Below are 22,189 nucleotides of genomic sequence, written 5' to 3' on the forward strand. Positions count from 1 at the left end.
TTGGGGGCTCATGTTGGGCAAGCAAAGAGGGGGCAGGCTGTACCCCAGTATGCATGTTGGGTCTCTGCTGCCCCAGCCCAAAGGCCATGGGTGGGTTTGGGCAATGGGCTTGCTGGGCAGTTGTACCCCCCTTCCCATGGCACCTTTGGCAGAGCAGTCAGGCTAGTGCTCACACAGGAGGCCCTATGGGTTGTGCTTAGCCTAGGAGAGCCACACTGCTCTTCTGAGGCCAGCTTTGGTGGAAAAGGCAGTTCTGAAGAAGCCAACCCTGCCCCACACCCAGACCCCTGGTGCCCTTTGGGGCTAGTCTTGCCCTATGCTCAACCCTTCTTCTGGCCAGCTCAGGGGAATGGGTGGAGTTAGCTCCAGCACAAAAGCCAGCCCTGCCCAGGCCCCCTGAATGGTGGCCCTGCTTTGACTTTAGATTCACTGCTACAAATAATGGCCTATGGCACCTGGTACCTGAGCCAGTGGGCTGCATGGCTCTGTGGAGAGCCAATTAAATGGCTCCAGAGAGGGTAATCTCTTGTCCCAAGGCCCTGTGGGTGATCTGGGCTGTTTAGGATTACAGCTTCTCTGTAATGAGCTTAATTGGGACAGCGTTGCCCTAGAAACCAGAGGGCTGGCACTGAACTAGGGTCTGGGCTGCTGGACTGGCTGTCCCATTCAGCTTCCTTAATGGGGCAAGAGTGCTGGGGTGTTGAGAGATCCTGTGCTGTACCGGTTGTATCCTTGGATCTGCTTTCCAGGGTTTGGTCTGGGCAGCACTAACCCTTTAATACTTCATGGAAGTGCTTGCCACACACCTCAAGGTCAGTAGCAGGCCAGCTGTGGCTGCAGCAGCGATGAACGTGCCGGTATCCTGTGCTTGGGGGAGCAAAGACCTGAACATCACCATGGCGATGTGCTGGCTCAGTCCATGGGGACCATCTGAACCCAGCTGGCAACTGACCAGGTGTGTTCTGCTGCAGGGAAGCGGTTGGGGAGGAGATGTGTGAGGACACCCCTGGAGTCCTGGAAGTGCGGGTGGAATCAGCTGGTTGGGGTGTCCAAGGCAGCAGCAAGGAAGCATCCTGGGGAGTTGGGGTTTAACTCAGCCACCCGGCCAGTGGATTTGTAACCGATGGGGTTGCCCTGAATGCTGTGTTCATGTTGCACTCTTCCTGTCATGTGGACATTGTGCTGCATCACCATCCTCTCCCTGTTGATGGGTCATGTAGAGGGTCAGCTCCTTGGCTAGAAGAGACATGCCATGCTGGACATGGGTCCAGGGTGTGGGGGAACCTGCTTCACTCCCACACGATGGTGAGCAGCGTTGTCACTCCCTTCAGTGAGTGTCAGGTTTGTTCTAAGCCTGAAGTGCTGCCCCCTCAGCATGTTATCCTTTCCCCTCTCTGCTCAGCTCTGTTTGCTTTGTCTCCCTCAGAACAAGCTCACTGTGCCCCCAGGGGCCTTGGACTTTCCCCAGGAGGTTGTGAGAGTGATAGGGTCAGGTCAAAGGGCAGAGCTCCTCGCCCCCCTCAAGGAGGTCTGGTTTCAGGCTGACTGCATAATTGTTCAGGCAGCAGCCACTTGGGCTCTGGCAGGGCATCCTTCCTGGTCCCTCCAGCCCATTGCTGGGATCTATTCATATTTGGTGCTATTGGAGGGGGAAAAGTTTGGCACTAGTGGCTTCTGGAGCAAGAACTATTGCCTCTGTTCCAGCAGTACCAACAACCCAGCTCTCTTAGGTCCCTCTTTCTTAACAGTGCCCTTAGGGCACTGCCTTCCTCCCAATGTCACATTCTGTGGACCTATTGTGTCACTGTGGTGCTTTCCAGATACTGCTGCCTTTTCCCTGGCAGGGAAGAACTCTGGCAAGGTAAATATATGGTGCTGTCACAGCTCCCCTCTGTTCCTCGCTCCCCCAGAGGCTGTGGAGGAAGTGGACTGCCTAGTAGGCCAGTCATGGAGTGTTCTTCCTGCCCTGCCACCAGTGGGACTTTGTTCCTTGGGCTTTCCCTCCTGTGGGTGTGAATGTAGAGGCAAGCCCTCCACTTCTCCTAAGGGTCCATGTGGGCCCTGGAACCTGACCTGGTGGGCAGAGCTTCTTTTGAGGCCTCCTGTGGGAGACCACTGTACTTCATGGGTATCCTAGGCTGCAAAAGAGTGGGGGGACTTGGGCATGGAGACAGGGAGCCAGTTTCTGGAGTCAGGGGAAGAGATGCATGGGTCCACAAGACTGGAGGTCTTGTTTGGACTCTCAAGTTGAGCCCTGTGCTTCCATACTGCAGATGGGGACCTCTTCTGCTCCCCCTCAGCAGGGCACCTAACAGGTGCTTGGTGTTGATTTTAACCCAAATGCCTTTTGTAGCTCCAGTGCCCCTGTTTGGGGTATAGTATCCCACACTAGCTGGAGAGAGTCCCCCTCGGCCTCTGATGTTAACATCCTTGACCCATCGGCCTCTGGTGCTAACATCCTTGACCCAGATCATCTATGAGGCAGCTGTGCCCTGAGGGGACCCTGTAGCTCATGTAAAGCAGGCCCCCATCTATTCCTCCTTTTCATGAGGAATCCTCTAGCAGTGGCCCTAGGATCTGGTAGTTGAGCCTTCTTGTTGAGCCTTCTTTGTAGAATCATGTGGAGCACTTGAGTCTCTGGCTCTGGGTGATGGGCAGTGAAGCCCTTGTTATCACACAGCACCTGGTCTGGGGCTCTGACTTCTCTGCCTACTTGTGGGTGTGAAAAATGAAAGGGAGAGGCCCATGTGGGGTGCTGTGGGAGATCCCAGGAAGCCCAGGGATACCAGCAGCAAGCTCCAGACCTGGGGCCTCTCAGGCAGGGCATGCACTCCTCTTGGGTGAAGAGGCTCCCTAGTTACTTGGGAGCTCAAAGCTGCCCCAAGATGGGAGTGTGACATTCCCTGCCTAACCCCTGTACACCATTGCCAGAGGGCACTAGAGACTGGGTGTTGTTGTCTGGCAGCTCCCCTGCTTCTGCCTTTCATTCTTAGCTGTCTTCTGCCATTGGTGCCCAGCTCCAGCATGGGGGAGAATCATGTCCTATGAAACAGTGTTAACAGCCCAACCCTCTTCAGGTCAACTGGCAGGCAAGTGGGGCCCCAAAGGGCTCTTCATCCTACACGGCAATGAAATACAGCTGGCTGCCTCACCTGCAACATGGGGCTGGTCACCTCTACTGCCAGCCTCATTTTTCTAGATGTTGTGTTTAGTGGGCTGCCTTGGCTATGGCTGAGTGGTCTGTGCCATGCCTCAGGTGAGCAGTGTGGAGGGTCTCCAGTCCCAGGGATTTACAGATGCCTCTACAGTTACCAGAGGATGGCTCTATTCATTCAAGTGCCCTTTAGGGTGCTGAGTTCAGAGGCCTCCCAGTGCCATGCAGGATTAGTGAATTAGGGGCTATGGGTCTATTACTGCCTTGGCAGCTCAGAGTAACATGCTTTCTGCCCACATCCTGCCCATGTCTCACCCTGCTCCCTAGCACCTGTGCCATGCAGCCAGGTAGGCATTGGGCTGTGTAACTGGTGAGTCAACTCAACGTGCTTGGCAAAGCAAGAGCATGGCCCCTTGCATTTTAGTGCCTTGCTGCACTAGTGGGACTCTGGGAGTGCTCATTTGCATGCAGGAGTATGTGTTCAGTGTGGTGTGCTGTGGAAGGCTTGCAGTGAGAGAAGCAGCAGAAAGGGTAACGTAGGGAGGGAGAGCAGGAGGACTACAGAGCATGGGGCTTTCTTAATGCTTCACACACTTCAGCAGGTGGGTTTGCATTCCCCAACTTTACAGATGGGGAAACTGAGTCCCGGAGAGAGACAAGATAATGTGCTTAATGTGTTGCTGGGGTAGAGCTGTGAGCAGAGCCTTGAAGGCCCAAACTCCCAGGCTGCTAGTAGCTGTCTCTTCCCAAGGGATGCCCTTTCTGTGACTGTGGCTCTGTCCAGAATCAGCAGCTCCTTGCTGAGATTCTGGGTACCTTCCTGGTGAGTCAGTTCCCTCCAGTCAGGGGCTCAGCTTCTGCATTAGCTCCCGTCTGGGAGTCTGTGGAAGCACTTCCTTTCCTGCTCCAAATGTGGAGTTTTCAGCAAGGGGATTTTGGGGATTCTTCTTCCCTGGGCCAAGGAGGCTGGGGACTTTCCAGTAGGCTCTGTTGTTTGCAGGTTTCCATCCTGGCAGCGAGAGGAAAAGGAAGGAGCCTTTACAAGTCACAGAGGGCTGGTACTTGGGAATGATGCCTCTGCCTCTTCTACTCCCCTGCAGCCCCCTCTGACAGGCATGGCGTAGGCTGGCCTGGACTATGCATGCATCCTCAGTGCTCTCCTGAGGCCTCCTGCTGCCTGGGCTAGAGGCAAAGCACCTTCCAAATGCTCCTGTGTCCACAAGCCACTCCCCATGCCCTGCATCCCAAGTCATGCTCAGCTCCTCTGGACTAGATAAAGTGCCTTGCAGTCTGCAGCAGCACCACTGCCCTGTACCTGCCTCTGAGGTGGAAGCTTTTTGAGCAAAGGCTGGTAGCATGCTACACCTATCCAGTGAAGGGTTACCAGCCAGTTGCTTCTCTTCAGCCAGGATCAAGTCATAGAATCATAGAAAAGTAGGGCTGGAAGGGGCCTTGGGAGGTCACCTAGTCCAGCCCCCTGCCTGCGGTAGGATCATCCCTATCCAAAGGAAGGTGGAAAAATAACCCTGACACATAGCAACAGAAGGGGAAAGAATTTCTTCCTGGTCCCAGGTGGTAACCAGAAAAGGCCAGAAGCATGGGAAATACCCGTGGCAGAACATAGGCATAGCTACTCCTAGATCATCCCTGATCACTGTTTATCCAGCCCCTTCTTGAACACCTCCAGTGATGGTATTGCCACAACTTCCCTAGGCCATCTATTCCACTGCTTCACTGTTCTAATAGTGAAAGTTTTTCCTTATAACCAGTCTAAACCTACTTTGCTGCAACTTCAAGCCATTAGTTTGTGTTCTGCTCTTTGCACCAAGAGAGGAGAGGTGTCGTCCCCCTCTTTATGGCAGCTCTTCAAGTATTTTAAATCTGTTTTCATGTGCCGTCTTCTGCATCCCTAGCTCCTTCAACCTTTCCTCATATGATTTGCCTTCCAAGCCCTTTATTGATGTTGCTTGCCTCTGGACCCCCTCCAAACTTCTCCACATCCTTTCTGAAATCTTGAGCCCAAAACTGCACACACAGTTTCATAAATTAAGTGTTGGGCATCTCATGTTGAGACGGTGTGTGCTTGCTCTGTCAGACAGGCAAGTCTAGGCAGGGGGGTCGCATACACAGGGCTTTTGGGCTCGCCTCAGTAGGAAAGAATAGTGACTCTTAAATCTCAGGGATCTCCTTGATAACTTTCTCTTCAGTAGGTCAAGTTCCCCACTCCAGAGAGGATGTGGGGAGCTCTCGCTGGTGCAGAGCACAGGGCTGTGGTTTGGGGGGGGGGGGCTGAAGAGGAGTGTGGGAGGTGGACTAGAGACAAGGAAATGGCTGAGCAGATGGGTGATGGGAACACAGGAGTGGGGAGGAGGGTAGCCTGGAAGACTGAGGAGCTGTGGAAGAGGAGGCTGGAACCTAGTGCAGGAGGAGCGAGGAAGATACTGAGAGGCATTGGAGCAGCTGAGCACCAGTAGTCAAGGGCTAAGAGTGCCAGGGACTGTTTTGAGAGAGAGCGAGAGAGTGAGTGTGTGTGTGTGTGTGTTGGGGGGAGGAGGGAGTTGCTTTATTTCCATTCCATGAAGCTGGCTATCTTCTAGCTCAGACCCCCACCCCTGCAGGGCAGGGCTGCTTCTGGGACAGGCTGGCTCCTTGACAGGAAGCAAGGCTCCAGGAAGGCTTGCACAGGATCTAGGGCAGCAAGTGTTTCCTGCTATCTGGAGTCTTGGACTCTGCTCTGCTCTACCCCACTTCCAGTGCCTGTCTTTACCAGGACTGGACAATGGGATTGCTTCCCATCCTTGGTCATAGGCTTGGCACAGAACTGTCTGAGGTGCTGCCCTCCCCAATGCCAGTGCTCTGCATCGAGTGGTTTGCCTGGAACGCAGCCCACTGCCTGTTTCCATGGGCAGCCTGTACCCTGGAAGTAGCTCAGCTCAGTGGGGAACAGGGAGCAGTAGCGGGTGGTGGCCAGGCATCTATCTCCAGGGTGAGCTGTGCTAATTTAGTCACTTCCCAGAGCTCTAAGGCTGGGAAGAACCATGGGACATGCATGCTCTTCCCTGAAACCTGCCGTGGCAGTATCCCCAGCTGTGACCAGGACTGCTGGTTCCCATTGCTCAGAGAGTGAATGGTCAAGCCTGCCTGCTCTGCTCATAGGCCAGCCTCTGCCTTTGCAGAGCAGCTCATTAGCTGTTCAGGAGGAAGCATTTGTCTTCACAGCTTTGAAGATGGATGAGAAGAAGACACATTTAGAAGGCGCTGGAACCTGAGTTGACCAGTTGCACTCCTGTTCCCTGCAGCTGCCTCAGAGCTCCCTCCCCGCTTCCTGTGCCAGCTTGGCTTTTGCTGCCTTCATCCCTTGGCTGCTCTAGCCTCTTATTACCATGCTCTGTCTCCTTCCCCTTACAGGGAGGCCCTCCAGGTCACACTCGACGATGTCGCTCTCTGTGCGACCCCAACGTCGCGCCCTCGCCGCCAGGATCAATAGGAGCCAGTCGTTTGCCGGGGTGAATTCAACGCAGGACAAGGCCTTCAGGTAGGCTGTCCCCACATGGCTTCAGCTGCTGGGACAGGGAGGATAGGACTTGGCAGATACAGTGATACCCACATGTGAGAATCCCAAGTGCACTGTGGTTTGGGGGCTTCCCTGAGCTACCTCTTGACACTTACTTTAGCACCTATTGTCTGAAATCTAGGCTGCACCTGGAGTGGGGGGATCTTGCCATCAGACATTTGTGCAAATGCAGACAAGAAGGGGGAAAGGTCAACTTGCCTAGACAAGAGAGAACTCGGGAGTCCCGATCTCATGTCCCACCTCAAACCACTAGATCATTCTGTCTCCCAGTCCCTATTTGCATTTTGTCTGGCAGCTGGATTGAGCTGGTCTGTGAAGGGGATGTTCAAAGGATCTCCCTCAAGGAGGCTTCTGAACAGAATCCTGAGTTCCCTGATGCCAGGGTCAGCTTGCCCTGAGGGAGAGTGCGCAGAACCACTGGTAGATGGGTCAGGATTGGAATCTGGTACAAGTCCCAGCCACTCTGTGTGAGGGCTCTGAGGTGAGGGGTCCAAATGCATACCTGGATCTTGGAGTGTCTCCTGTGTTGGGTACGTGCCTTCAGCCAAAGGAAACAGCACCGGGGTTGTAGACTCTTCAGAGTGTTGCCCCCTGCCCGCTAGCACTCCCTCTGTCTTGCTCTGGTTCAGCCCCACAAAGTTTTCTAAATTTACAAGCTGGTCTTATTACCAAAACGGCCTGGCACTGGGATAGTGTGTCATCAAACAAGGTGAAAAAGAGGTAGAGATCATGGCTAGCACTGGAATCCATATTGCTCAACCTGTTCACCTGGCAGGTGAATGGAGATGTTGAAAAGAACCACAGAGAGAATTGATCCCTGTGGGATTTCACAAATGGGGCATCTTGTGGCAAAGGTGCAGTTTTCTGTTATATGTTAGATGCATCCCACCAGGATGGACTTGGATTGCTAGGTGAAGCAGCATTGTTTCACTGTCAGCAGTATCAAATGCTGCAGAGGGGTTCAGGCCAATGAGAATGGGTGTATATGACTTTTACTAAGGGTGCACCAATAGCCATTTTTGGGGTTGATACTGATAGCCAGTTTTTAAGGAGACATATTGGCTGATACCGATCCGATTTCCAATGCACAGCTCTTCAGCTTGTAAGTCTGGTGTGGTGGAAGGGGTGTGGGCATGCAGATCATGGCCCCTGCAGTGAGGGAGGGAATGGGGCTGGGGTAGGTGCTGACCAACCGGGGCGGGGAGGGGCATGGGACAGAGCCGCAAGCGGTTCTGCAGGCACACGTGGTTGATGCTGTGGTTGGCCACCCTGGATAGCTCCTGAATATCTGCTTTGGAAGTGCCCAGGGAGGCTGATGGGAAGGTTTTCTTGGCCATAATACAGCCTCAGCACAGGCACAATAGAATTTTTTCCCAACCTTTTTGTTCTAGCCTTTGTTTTCTGCCATCAGTGTGAGGTTTAATCTGACACAGGGTATTGGAAAACTAAGGAGATCTGTGCGGGTGATGGGGAAGGAGTGGACATTCAGGGGCCAGGTTGTGATTCCCCAGGCCTATGACTCCTGTGTCCTGTGGGCAGAGTGCTGTTCTTCTTTTGCAGCTTTGAAATTTGGTGGAATCTGAGTTCTGTGGTTGAATCATGATCGTTATCTTGCTTTTTTGGAGTAGCTGGGAGAGCACTGACAGCTGCCTGAAGGAAAAGACAATTTCTCCAAGACACTGCCTGGGTTGTGATGCTCTTGATATCAACATGTAGGTTGAGGAGCAGTCCAGACTGTGTGGCTAGGAGCAGAAATGGCTGGAGAAGGTCCTCGGGGTGTGAGCAGGAATGCATTTCCGGGGCACTGAGTATTGAGAGAATTCAAATGAGTGCAAGATGGAGAGGTGGAAAAATCTAAGCACAGCACAATTTCCATGGAGTCGGAGGGCAGAGGACAGGGAGGTGTCTGACACAAGTTCTGTTGTGTGGAGCCAAGTCCTCTTCTGTGGAATCAAATTTCTGTTGTGGTTTTATTAGCATGGGGTTCAGGTGCCATCCCATGGGGATTCCCATGATGTGTGGGGAGGAGAAAGGAGCTCAGTCTGCATTCCTTTCTATCTGATGCTGTATTACACACTTGCCCTTGGGCTATCAGGTCACATTTCCTGCCTCTGGAAATAGTGAAGGGCTGGGCACTTCCTGAATCGCTTACTGAAATCCATGGACATTTCCGGCATGCAGTTCTGGTTGGATTTGTAATGCTCAGCTTGAATTGGAGCAAAATAAACTCCCTAGGTAAAGGATCTTGATCTCTGAATGCAGGAGTTGCAACAAACCCCTCTCCCTGGCCAGATAGCTCAGACCTGGAGCTAAAGCTGCATTGGTCCAGGGTCAAGCAAAGAAGCATGGTGTAAGGTCCTGTGTGCTCTGAACTCCCACTACAGTAGATAAGCCCTAAAACTGCAGTGGCTATGTGTGCCATTTCCAGAACCAGCTTTTTAGCAGCACCTGCATGTGTCACCTGCCCTGAAAAAGCTCTGGCCTCTGCTTCAGTCCCAGGGGCTGTTTGAATACCAGCTTTGATTGTCTGGGCCTTGCATGTCATGGGGAACATGCAAGCCCAGACTCTCTCAATGCTTTTGCTGGGCAGCTAAGTTTCTGTAGGGAGCGAGCAAACATCAGTTCATCCTGGTTAAACAGAGCCCTAGTGTTTTGCCCAACAGTGTGTACTGAAGGTTAGCCTGGCAGAGTACAGTAGAAGAAGGATTAGCTTTTGCTGAGAGGATGGAGGCATCCTCATGACTTTCCTAGTGAACAGGAAACCTAGCTTTCAAGGTTTGTGGTTCCCAGCAACACCTATAAGAGGCCACATCAGCTGGGAAATAAAATTCAGCACCTTCCATACCTCAGCCATGACCAAGTTTGGCCAATATGGCAGGTGTGTTTGCTTGTGCTTCTTGTCCCTATCCTCTGGGGAGAGAGGGGGCACATAGAGCCCCTGTCAAAATCATGATCCGGACCAGGCTAAAACTTAGTTATATAATGTAATGTCCCAAGAGCATGCCTTAGCCACAGCTTGCAGCTATGGAAGAGCAGTCACTAGTTCCAGTCCTGCTGCATAGGAACTGGCGGGCAGGCACTTTAATGCAGACAGGACACTTTCCCCATTGCTAGCATTTCCACCATCCTGTTGCCTAGACCTGTCCTGGGCAGCGTTAGACAGCCCTGTGTTTCAAACCTCCACGTTTTTTAAAAATGTCATCTTTCAGGTCAAATCAGTTCCAAATTATATAGACTGAGCAGCACTCAATCGTTCAAGTGTGGGTGGCACTACCACCAGCAAGTATCCTACCTCTCATACTCTTCAGCCTGGGGCTTCAGATACTCCCAGATCTGGCATCCTATATGTAAGCCCTAAGCCTGGAGGCCTTGGAGTTAAGATAGCCCTTGTTTCACTTGCCCCTAGCCAAAAGGCTGAAGGAACAAGCTAGAGGGAAAGCCGAGAGCAATCCACCATCACCATAAAGAATGTAACTGAGGCATTTATAGACTCTCGCAGGGGTGCCTGCCTGCAGTGCATTGGACAGGTCTCCACCTTGTAACTACACCACATCATTCAAGGCCAAAAGAAGGGTATCTCTTCTGCCAGGTACATAAAAACCACCTGATCATGGTGTTGATCATAATTGGAACTACATTAGTACCATGCTGAGGAAAGGGGGTAGAGGCCTCCTGTATGGTGTTATTTGTAGTGCAGGCAAGGAAAGCCTGAAAACCTTGTATTGTTAACTGTTTGCTGTCTTCCTACTTCATGTGCAAATTTCTTCCTCCCTATATCAATGGAAATGGGAATGCCCATAGAAATGCAGAGTCCTCAAGGACTAGTCCCTCCCCCTGCTGTGGGCCAGGGAGTAGACCATTCTTGACAGATGTGTATCTATCTTGGTCTTAAAACCCTCCCACAACCTTCCTGGCTTGCTGGTTCCAGCATCTCGTGACACAGTTTTTTCCTAATATACAACCTAAATCTTCATTGCTAAAGTTTAAGCTGTTTTCTTGTTATCCTTCCCCCAGCGGACAGTAAGAACAAATTATCACCATCCTCTTGTTTATAACAGGTTTTTAGATACTTAAAGCCTATTATTCTGTCTTCCAAGCTTTCTCTTTTCTAGACTAAAGGAGTCCAGTCCTTTCAACCTTTCCTCATAAGTCATGTTTTTGAAACCCCTTTATTCTCCTTTGGACTCTTTCTTCTGTTTGTTTACCTTTCTCAAAGTCCATTGCTCAAAACCGGGCTCAAGAATGCAACCGAAGTCTCTCCAGCATCCAGCAGTGTGGAAGAATTACCTCCTGGGTCTTGCCTTATACAGTCATAGAATCATAGAAAATTATGGTTGGGAGGGACCTCAGGAGATCTTCTAGTCCAACCACCTCCTCAAGCAGGACCATCCCCAACTAGATCATCCCAGCCAAGGCTTTGTTTAGCCAGGTTTTGAAACCTCCAGGGATGGAGATTCCACAACTTCTCTGGGTAACCACTTCCAGCGCTTTGCTACCCTCCTGGTGAGGAAGCTTTTCCTACCATCTAACCTAAACCTGCCTTCCTGCAAACAGACCATTGCTCCTTGTTCTGTCATCTGCCACCACTGAGAACAGTCTCGTTCCATCCTCTTTGGAACCCCCTTTCAGGTAGCTGAAGGTTGCTGTTAAATCCCATCTCAGTCTTCTCTTCTACAGACTAACTAAGCCCAGTTCCCTCAGCATCTCCTTGTAAGTCAGTGCCCCAGTCCTCTCACCTTTTTTGTTGCCCTCTGCTGGGGTCTCTCCAATTTGTCCACATCCTTTCTGTAGTGGGGGCCCCAAAACTGGACACAGTACTCCAGATGTGGCCTTGCCAGTGCTAAATGGAGGGGAATAATCAATCACTTCCCTCCATCTGCTGGCAACACTGCTACCACTGCAGCTGAGTATGCTGTTAGCTTTGGCAACAAGGGCACACTGTTGGCTCCTATTCATCTTATTTTCCACTGTAATCCCCAGGACCTTTTCAGCAGAGCTGCTGCTTAGCCAGTTGGTCCCTAGCCTGTAACAGTGCAAGAGATTGGTCTGTCTTAAGTTCAGGACTTTGTACTTCTTACTGAATCTCATAACATTTCTTTTGGTCCAGTCCTTCAATTTGTAGAGATCTCTCTGAATCCTAACCCTACCCTCCAGTGTATCTACTACTGCCTCCTGCTTGGCATCATTTGCAAACTTGTTGAGGGCACAGTATGCCATGTTCCAGGTCATTGATGAAAATACTAAACAAAACTGGCTGCAAGACCAACCCCTGAGACACTCCACTTGATACCAGCTGCCAACTAGACATCAAGCCATTTACTACTACTTTCTGAGCTTGACAGTCCAAACAGCTTTCTGTCAACCTTATAGTCTGCTTGTCCAACTCATACTTCCTTAGCTTGCCTCAGAGAATTTTGTGGGAGACTATATCAAAAGTCTTGCTAAAGTCACGGCATTTCATATCCACTGGTTTCCCCACATCCACAGAGCCAGTCATCTCATCATAGAAGGCAATCAGGTTGGTCAGGCATAGCTTGTCCTTGGTGAATCCATGCTGATTGTTCCTACTCAGATTCTTCTCCTCCAAGTGCTTAGAAATGGATTCCTTGAGGACCTGCTCTTCCCAGGGACTGCCGGGGGGGGCTGATTGATTTGTAGTTCTCTGGATCTTCCTTCTTTCCTTTCTTAAAGGTGGGCACTAGATTTACCCTTTTCCAAGCATCCAGGACTTCTCACAATCATCATGAGTTTTCAAAGATGATGGCCAGTGGCTCTGCAGTCACATCTGCCAACTCCCTTAGCACCCTTGGGTGCATCCTGTCCTGCTGCATGGACTTGTACACATCTAGCTTTTCTCAATAGTTCCTAACCTGTTCTTTTACCACTGTTGGCTGCTCACCTCCCCAAACTGTGCTGACAGTTCAGTAGTCTGGGAGCTGACCTTTCCTGTGAAGACTGAGGTAAAAAAGGCATTGAGTACTGTTTCTGCATCCTCTGTCACTAGGTTGCCTTCCCCATTTAGTAAAGGACCCACATTTTCCCATATCTTTGTCATGTTGCTGACAATACTTGTAGAACCCCTTCTTGTTACGCTTCATGCCTCTTGTTAGCTGCAATTCCAGTTACTCTTTGGCCTTCCTTACTTCATCCCTGTATGCCTGATCAATACTCTTACTTCCTCCTAGCTGTTTGTCCAAGTTGCCATTTCTTTTGTGCTTCCTTTTTGTGTTTTAGCTTACAGAAGAATTTCTTGCTAAGACAAGCTGGTCTTCTGCCATACTTGTTAGCAGAGGTGCAATATAAAGAAAATTGATTATATCAGAAATCGGCCTGATGTTGCCAGTTTAGTTTGGCTGATAAATACTTGTGTGTGCGTGCAGCCACAGCGCAGCACGCAAGCATCAAGGAGCAAAGCCTGGCAGCTTGGAAAGCTGCGTGCAGCTGGTAAGTCTGTTGTGGTGGATGGGGAGGGAAAGGACATGGGGGTGCAGATCAATGCCCCTGTGGTAAGGGAAAGAGTGGGGGTGGGGGTGGGGCTGGAGCTGGGACAGGCATTGCCCAGCTGGGGTGGGGTGTGGGATGGAGCCATGGCTTGTACAGGAGTGTGGGGAGGGGGAGTGGCTCCTGCCACTGTATGCACCCCGGGAGGTGGGGAGGGGTGTGCCCCTAGATCTGTGCAGGGTGGAGCCAGGGGCTCAACTGGATTCTTTCCCGCAGGGTCAGCGACTGGGCAGGCAGCAGTGCTGGGAGGTGGCTACAGGGAGTGGGGCTGGTAGCATCCCCAAATTTAACCATAGCCCTGTCCCAGCACCACTGCTGCCCAGCCCAGCACCCCCTGGGAAGATCCTAGCATGGTCCCTGGCCCCAGCCTACAGCTGCAGCCCACCTGTCCTGCCCCACACATCTGGGTGCACACGCCCACCCCCATGCCCTCCTGGGTTGCATGCAGTGGTGGGCGCTGCCCCCTGTCCCCGCACCCCCCAGATGAGCCATGGGTCCTTCCCTGCCCCACCCCAGCTGGGCAGCATCTACCCTAGTCCCTCCCTCAGAGTGGGGGGCATTGATCTCCCTCCTGCCCCCCTCTACCACGCCCCTTCCCTCCCCTTCCACCATGATAGACTTATCAGCTGCACACAGCTCTATTGGAAATCGGGTCAGTATCGGCCAATATGCCTCATTAAAAATTGGCTATCGGTATCGGCCCCCAAAATCTCTATCGGTGCACCCGTATTTGTTGGTCTTCCTGTACAGTGGGATTAAAAGTCCTGTTAATGCATCCTGGAATGAGAGTTGTCTTTTACGCAACAGCATCGCATTGTTGACCCTCATTCAATTTGTGATCTGCTACAAAATCCAGTCATTTTCTGCTGTCCTGTAGCCCAGTAAGTTATTCCCAATTTTGTGTATGTGGGCTGGATTTCTTCTTCCTGTGTGTAGCACTTGTCTCTGCTGAATTTGATTTTGTGAAATTCATCACCCCACTTACGTCAAGATCATTTTGGATTCTGACCCTGTCCTTCCACACAGCATCTTACGATTTGGTGTCATCTGTAGGTTATGTTTTTGGTTTCTTGATCCCAGCAGCCCCCTTGGCTCTGCAGGGAACTAGCAGACCTTGTGTGTCTAAAAAGAAAGACCTACAAAGGATGGGGGACAGGATACACCTCCAAGGAGGCATATTCTGCTCTGGTCTGGACCTGCAGGGAGTGAACTAGGAAAGCTAAGGCTGCGACTGAACTCCAACTGGCTACAAGTATCAAGGACAATAAAACATCCTTTTTTAGATATGTGGGGAGCTGAAGGAAAAGCAAGGGCAACATTGTACCCCTGCTAAAACAGATGGGACAACTGACAACCGATGCCCAGGAAAAAGCCAACCTGCTACATGGGTACTTTGTGTTGGTTTTTCATCAGTCCCATGGGACAGGAAGGCCCAGATGAGGGAGATTCCTTACTCTCCATCAATGCTGATCTTGTGAAGGAACACCTTGAGAGACTGGATACCTTCAAGTCAGCTGGCCCTGACAGTTTACACCTGAGGGTACTCAAGGAGCTGGCAAGCATCATAGCTCAGCCCCTGGCATGGATCTTTGAGAGCTCTTGGTGGTTTGGTGAAGTGCCCGAAGACTGGAAGAAGGCCAATGTGCTGATCTTCAAGAAAGGGGGAAAAAGTGGATCTGGCAAACTACAGGCCCATCAGCCTGACCTCTATCCCAGGGAAGGTTTTAGAAAAGATTATTAAGGAGGCCATTCTTAACAAACTGGCCAATGGCAACATCCTGAGGGGATAGCCAGCACGGGGTTGTTGTGGGTAGGTCTTGCTTGACCAGTCTCATTTCCTTTTACGACCAGGTGACCTATCACCTGGACAAGGGAGAAGAGATTGATGTCATTTATCTTGACTTTAAAAAAGACTTCAGTCTGGTATCCCATGATCACCTCTTGGCAAAACTGGCTAACTACAGCCTCGTGTCCACCACAATCCGCTGACTGGGGAATTGGCTCCATGGTCAGACCCAGAGGGTGGTGGTTGACGGAAGTCGATCGTCATGGTGCCCTGTGACCAGTGGGGTCCCTCAAGGCTCTGTCCTTGGGCCAACACTATTCAACATCTTCATTAATGATGTGGACACTGGTATCAGAAGCGGACTGACCAAGTTTGCTGATGACACCAAACTTTGGGGTAAAGCATCCACACCTGAGGACAGGAAGCCGGACCTGGCTGACCTTGACAGGCTCAGGAAATGGGTGGATGAGAACCTGATGGTGTTTAACACCAAAAAAATGCAAGGTTCTCCACCTTGGGAAGAAAAACCTGAAGCATGCTTATAGGCTCAGCAGTGCTATGCTGGCTAGCACTATGGACGAAAGGGACTTGGGGGTCATGGATGACCACAAGATGAACATGAGCCTTCAGTGTGATGGTGCAGCTAGTAAAGTGAGCAAAACACTGGTTTGCATCCATAGATGCTTCTCAAGCAAATCCCAGGACATCATATTCCCATTGTACTTGGCCTTGGTGAGGCTGCAGCTGGAGTACTGCATCCAGTTTTGTGCTCCACAGTTCAAAAAGAATGTGGAGAAGCTTCAGAGAGTCCAGAGGAGAGCCATGCACATGATCAGAGGTCAGGAAAACAGACCTTATGATGGGAGCCATGGGACTCTTCAACCTGGAAAAGCACAGGCTCAGGGGTGATCTGGTGGCCACAAATAAGTTCATCAGGTGTGCTTACCAGGATCTGGGGGAACATCTGTTCACCAGAGCACCCCAAGGGATGACAAGATTGAATGGGCACAAACTCCGCCGCTACCGATTCAGGCTGGGCATAAGGAAGAACTTTTTTATTGTCTGAGCCCCCAAGGTTTAGAATAGACTGCTGCCAGGGGTGGTTCAAGCGCCTACTTTGAATGCCTTCAAGAGACATTTGGATGTTTATGTTTGTCCTGTAACCCCCTAATGACTTCCTGCCCCTGGGGCAGAGGGCTGGACTGAATGGTCTTCCAAAGTCCCTTCCAGCCCCAATGTCTATGAAATCTGTGAAACTTAGAAGGCATTAATGAAAATATCAAATATCATTGGCTTGAGGACAGCCCCTTGACCTGAACAGTCCTTGAAATGCCCTCTATGTCTGATAGCCAACCATTAATTTTTATTCTTCAAGAGTAATTTTTCAACCATCCTGGAATTTTCATCCAAATCATGTTCCCTTAGTTTGCTTTTGAGACTGTTGCTCCTTGTGCCTCATGTTGCACTGTCCTGCCTCATGGGGCTGGGGGAGGAACTGGCACCTGGAGGAGGGACGTTCAGCCCAGAACCTGGAGCCCCTGGCTGCTATTCAGATAGATATGGAGAACAGCATCCGAGCAGGAGTCTGGGGATGCAGTTTAACACTTCACAGGCCACGTGCCAGTTGGATAGCCCTAAAATAACCTGTTACTAGAATAGCAGAGACACCATGGAGAGGTAGGCCATGGCCCTGAGCTTGCCACCTAGGAGCAGATTCTATCCAACCTTTGCTCAGTAGAAGCAGAGTCTGTTGATGCAATGATCTGCTTTGAATACTTAATGATGATGTTGTATATGAATGTTTAATACCTTCCAGCCAGGGAGGTCAGATCAGGTACAGAGGAGAATTAAGTGCCAGAGGGTCCCTGCTCCCTGGGATTAAAATTGAGTCAGACCAGAAAAGCTATATAGCCTGGTGCTGCCTGCTGAGGGCCTGGTTGCAGTAGTGTGGTGTGGGTGGGGTGTGGGGTATGGGCAATTCTACGGCAACCTGTGCTGTTGTCTGCCATGTGGTTAAAGCTGATTGTTACTGTTTCTTGTTAATAAAGTTAGACCATGTTAACCAGGTATCATGATGTCTAGGGGAGAGATAGCAAGGCCCCCCTCAAACATTCCAGATGTGAGGGGCCCTTGGCAGCTCCTGACCCTTTTTCTCTCATTAATTACTGCTTGGAAATGCTGCATGCGGTTTCTTAAATGTACATACCAGTGTCTACTGTCTCCAGGTGTTCTGTAGCAAAGATCTGCTGTTCAGGTTGCTGCCACAGTAGAAAACTCGCATAACCTCCATGGTGTCTTGTGCTGTTTCTCTTCAGGAACCTCCCTGCCTTCAGCACCCCCACGGTCTCCCGGAAGTCTGGCTCTCGAGTCAGTAGGATGTTCTCAATGTCCCACAAATCCCCACCACCCAAGGTGCCACAGCCTGACAGACTAGACGAGGTGTACGAAGCACTGAAGAAGGGCCTGACGTAAGTTTTTCCCCTCCCCATCCTGCTTTGGCTTGGCTGAGTGACTTTGGTGGTATTTGATCTCTTCATTATGTGTGCAAGGTGGTGAGAGTGATAGACTGCTGGGTCTAGGACCCCAAGCATGAGAGTGTGTGAGAGCTTGTAGCAGGGCTCCCACAGCCTTGTGTCTTAGGACAGGACAGTGCCAAGAAGAGTCCATTCCAGGGTGCACGGTGGCCCAGGAGAGGAAGCTGAATTGCCCAGTGTTGGTCATTCTTGCTGTAACAGGGAGCCTGGGGCTCTTGTTACTTTAAAGAGAGTAACTACAGCTGATAGAGTCCGGATAGCTGAATACAGGCCAGCTACAAGAGGGAAGGCAGCAAAGAAAAACTGCTGCCTAAACAGGGAGCTGCCCATTAGTGAAAAGGGGTGTACCTGCAGTCTGTTCAGGAGAACTCTGCCTAGGGTGAGTTGGCTGCAACGGAATAGGCAGTGTGGGATGAGAGGCTGTGACTGCCTATTGCAGAGCTTGCTGCTAGGCAATAGATCAGTAGGGCCTGGCGGAGCTGGAGCAGCTGGGCTGCTTCTAGTTATAAGCTGGCATGGAAACCAGCAGTCAGGCTCTCAGGAGAGATCCCTGCAGGTGACTGTGGCACCACCTGACCTGGATGGGGGGGGCCTGGACAGCATATAAGCAGAGTCTGAGCCAGAAAGGGAGTCTGACCCTGCAGGCTACAGGGAGAGGAGCTGCTCGTCAGGAAGACTGCAGGAGGATGCTTGGCTGACTTCTGAGCTGCACTAAGGACTGCCAGAAGCACACTGATGGCTTAGAGAGAAATAATCTAGGGTAAGGGGAAGTGCCTAAAGCAGGGAGGAGACAGAGCTAGGGGGCCAAGGCAGAGTCAAAGCAGGCTCATTGTCCAAGTCAGGGCAGAGACAGGGCCAGGAGGCTCAGGACCAAAGTAATCAAGACTAGAGCTTAGCCCCAGAAGCCAGGGGCCTGAGCTAGAAGGCCCAGCTAGAGGAAAGGGGCAGGAGCCAAGAGGCCAAGGCCCCAGTAAGGGATGATTGGACAGTAATACCTGCAAGATGAGTGTGGCTGTAGGGAAGGTTGGAATCCTGCAGTGCTCACACTGGTGCCGTGATAACAGTGCCTACTAGAAGCCAAGAGCATTAAGCAGCCTGTGCTGTTCCTCCAGACTTGTGGGCACCCATCAGACACACCCTCTCTTTGCTGAGCTGTCTTCAGCCCCTTCTTATTCCCCAGGTGACAAAGCTCAAGAACTTGGCCAACCACATGGTGGTTGGCAACGTCTCATGTGAGACCAAGGACCTGTTTGCAGCACTGCCCTACCCTTAATGCTGCAGGTGCCCTGGGGAGTATGGACGGATCAGGAGGGCCTACTTTGTCTGAGAGGGGTAGAACTGAGACCAGCAGGGTCTGGGAAGGACCTGTTGGTTGCAAGAAGGACATAGGACCTTTAGGCAGCCTCCCTTTCAGCCATCCAACAAATACATCAAGGTGGAAGAGAAGGGGAAAGTACCCTAGAGGTGGAGCAGGGCAGGGTTGCATGGTCATCAAGGTGCATTACAGTCACTCCTGGAATCTGAACCTTGCTACACTTGCCTTTTGCCCACTGGCTGTGACCATGATACATGCATGTGAGGTTTATTTTGGGGTAGGGCCTGTTCAATGTGGCCAGCATACATGTGAATCTGGGGAGAGGAGAATGAGTGTCCAGTGCATGGGTGTATGAGATTTGGCCTGAGTTCTACTTGGCATTTCTCTTTGTATGTGTGTGTGAGGGCTGAGCATGCTGAGCAGGGCATGGCCTGCCTGGAGTGACCTGCACATGTCATAGTGGAATGTGCTGGGTGAGGGAGCAGGATGGGCCAGGGCCCACAAGATATGACCAGCACGTATGTGAAGGGTGGAGTAGGATGTGGTAGGCCAGCATATATGAGACATGAGGCTGGAACTGGCCAAGCATGATCAGCTTGTGTACACGTGAGGGCTGGACGGGGATGGGGTCTGCCAGTTGTGTGTGTGTGCGTGCGCGTGGTACTTTCACGAAAAAGAGCTGGTTTGGGGTGGCCTGTCTCTGCCCTGGGTGGGGCCCTCACTACACTCAGTATATCCCTGTTGGCTGCTTTCAGGCCTAACTGACTGTGGCACTTTTGTTTGCAGAGCCTATCTGGAGGTGCACCAGCTGGAACTGGAGAAGCTCAGCACCCAGATCCGAGAATCCAAGAGGAATTCCCGCCTGGTGAGTGAAGGGCATGGCACTTTGGTGCAACAGAACTGCCCTGCAAGGGACATGGCTGAGATTCACCTCTCCTAGAGGGACTGGGTTAGAAATCTTGGGCTCTGGCAGATGTGCTTCTCCCTCAGTTCTAGCTGGATTGTTGTGTGGGGCATCCCCTACTGGTCCTACTGCTGCTTGTGGTGGCTGCTGTCAGCACAGATCGTGGATCTGCAACAGGAGCAGGCCAGGCCAGAGCCCACCTTGTATCTTTAAGCCCATGGTTTTAAAACATTGGCTGGTTCCCCCAGGCTGGGCCCTCCATAGCAGCACCAGAATCCTGGGGTAGCCCATGTCACAGACCTGCCCGTGTTGACACGTGCACTGGGGTCCCTACCTAGCTTCTAATGCCCAGGTGCAGTGTCCAGGAGCTTCTCGTGCTGGATGTTACATGCATGTTGTCACATCATACATTTCCCTCATGGGCCTGGATGAGATGTTGCATATTTACATTGACTTGCTAATGGGTGATGGGCATGTGGCAGCTGGAGTCCACACCTTGGGCTAGCTGTGCCATGCATAGCCTTGTGTTCAGGTTGTGCAGTGTTGGTCTCCAAGTCATGTCTCACCCTTTCCTTTCACCCTTTTTCTCCTCCAGGGCTTTCTCTATGACCTCGATAAGGTAAGGTCCTGGAGTATGTGCAGCCTGCTGGGGTCCTGGGAATAGCAGGGCAGGCCTCTCGCTGAATTTCCACCTGCCTAGAACTGGAGACCTGGAGTATCCACCACCCTGGGGCCTTGCCACCCATTCACTCCTTTGCCTTGGTGTCTTCTGCTAATGCAGCCCCTCTGTGTGGGGTAACTGCTGTGCCCCACATGGCAGTCCTTACTCACAGAATTACTTGAAGGCTGGATTCTTTGGGGGCTCTTGGGTTTTGTTGGGACTAGTGATGTCTGAAAAGGGTCAGCAGATGCAGAGAGGATGGTGGTGGTGAGGTGCAGAGGGTAGACTCAGCTTCCAGATCATCCTCACCACCTCCCCCCCTTTGTTAAGTTGCACTGTGTCCAGCTCTGAGACACAGCTCCTTCTTTCAGGAGCCACCCAGAAACACAGAAAAACTTAGACACTAGTGAGTGAACCAGTAGGCCTTGTTTGGAAATCCAGAAGCTGGGCATTGAAGAACACGTGATTGACTTCACTCTGGTCCAAACATTCAGTGTCCAGCATGTGCCTGGGGCTGCATTGACATTATGTTTGGGGTTCTCTGGGCTCACAGACAAGTGCAGCCACTGCCTTTTCTGTTGCTTTATATAAGTTAGACAGAAGCTTTTATATGTTTCAGTTCTGCTTGGGGGTTTGCACTAGAAAGTCAGGTTCTGTCTGACCTAAAAAAAGCCTGTGGTTAGGTGGAGAACTAGTAGTGTCATAGCCTGATTAACAGTAGGGAAATGAGACCTGATTAAACAGGAATGAAAGTCATTTTTAGCCAGGTCGTTTCAAATTTAGAATTGTGGCTGGTTTCTTCCTAAAACCAGTTTAACTCCAATTTCTGAGGAAACCCTTGGGAGAAAAACATTCCCAGAGGCAGGCGTCCCTGCCCTTTAAGTAAAAGGCTGAGGGGTCATGCTAATTTTTAATGGAAGTCCCTGCAGGAACAGGGAATAATACTCTTTTTTTGTCTGAAGATAGAAATGATCTTCTTAGGCTTGCTTCATATGTCCTGTAGCAGCAATAAAGGCCCCCACCTGGGCCTGGGCTGACCCCTTTGTGGGCACTCTTTAGTCAGGAATCAACTATTGCCCCTGTAGCTGCTGCTTTGCCTAGTTCCATGCTCCTCCTGATGTGGCTCCTTGTTTTGTCTTCTAGCAAGTCAAGTCAATTGAGCGGTTCCTGCGGCGGCTGGAATTCCATGCTAGCAAGGTAATGGCACACAAGCTGGACCCACAGCTGTGGGGTAGGGGAAGCCTGGCAGAGAGCAGGGTGAAGTGGGGACAGCCCCTGCTGTCCCCTGGCTCTGATACCCACCTCTTTCCTTTGTAAAAACTTTAGTGCTCATTAAAGCTGGGATTTACTCCAGTGAGGCACATCTCTCCTCTTGCAGCTCTGCAGTAGGGCTGTGCAAAATTTTGCTGGGTGTTCGTTTCAAAGCTGTTTCAATGTGTTTCAAGCTTGAAACAGCAAAATTGAAATGAAACAAAAAGCATTAAAACAGATTTGAAACAAAATGAGGGCACCCAAAATGTTTCGAGTTTTGAAGCAGCCCGGTGGTGGGAGGCAGGGGAGAGCCAGGGCTGTGCTCTGAGCAGCTCCGGAGCCCCACGTAGGAAGCGCAGCCCTGGCTCTTCCTGTCTCTTGCCGCTGGGCTGCGGTAAGCCGATCACAGTGCAGGGGAGCAGCACCTACCCCAGCCCCTGGTCCACTCCCTCCTTCACTGTGGGAGGCATTGGTCTGCCCCCCATGCCGCTTCACTCCTCTTCCACCCC

General features: G+C 51.3%; 1 protein-coding gene across 9 annotated transcripts in view; it reads left to right on the top strand.

Annotated features, from left to right (window-relative positions):
• The window catches only part of FAM65A (family with sequence similarity 65 member A), a 131,024-nt gene that overhangs the window by 91,160 nt on the left and 17,675 nt on the right, over positions 1 to 22,189 (top strand). For all 9 annotated transcript variants that reach the window (XM_019535555.1, XM_019535556.1, XM_019535557.1 and 6 more), the window contains 5 exons: positions 6,563 to 6,689; positions 17,331 to 17,483; positions 19,651 to 19,729; positions 20,364 to 20,387; positions 21,573 to 21,626. In XM_019535555.1, coding sequence (XP_019391100.1) covers positions 6,589 to 6,689; positions 17,331 to 17,483; positions 19,651 to 19,729; positions 20,364 to 20,387; positions 21,573 to 21,626 — 411 coding nt within the window. In that variant the 5' untranslated portion in view covers positions 6,563 to 6,588. The remainder of the gene's footprint in view (positions 1 to 6,562; positions 6,690 to 17,330; positions 17,484 to 19,650; positions 19,730 to 20,363; positions 20,388 to 21,572; positions 21,627 to 22,189) is intronic.

The sequence above is a fragment of the Crocodylus porosus genome, unplaced genomic scaffold, assembly GCF_001723895.1.
Source record: "Crocodylus porosus isolate Cpor-Errol unplaced genomic scaffold, CroPor_comp1, whole genome shotgun sequence".
Lineage (NCBI taxonomy): Eukaryota > Metazoa > Chordata > Crocodylia > Crocodylidae > Crocodylus > Crocodylus porosus.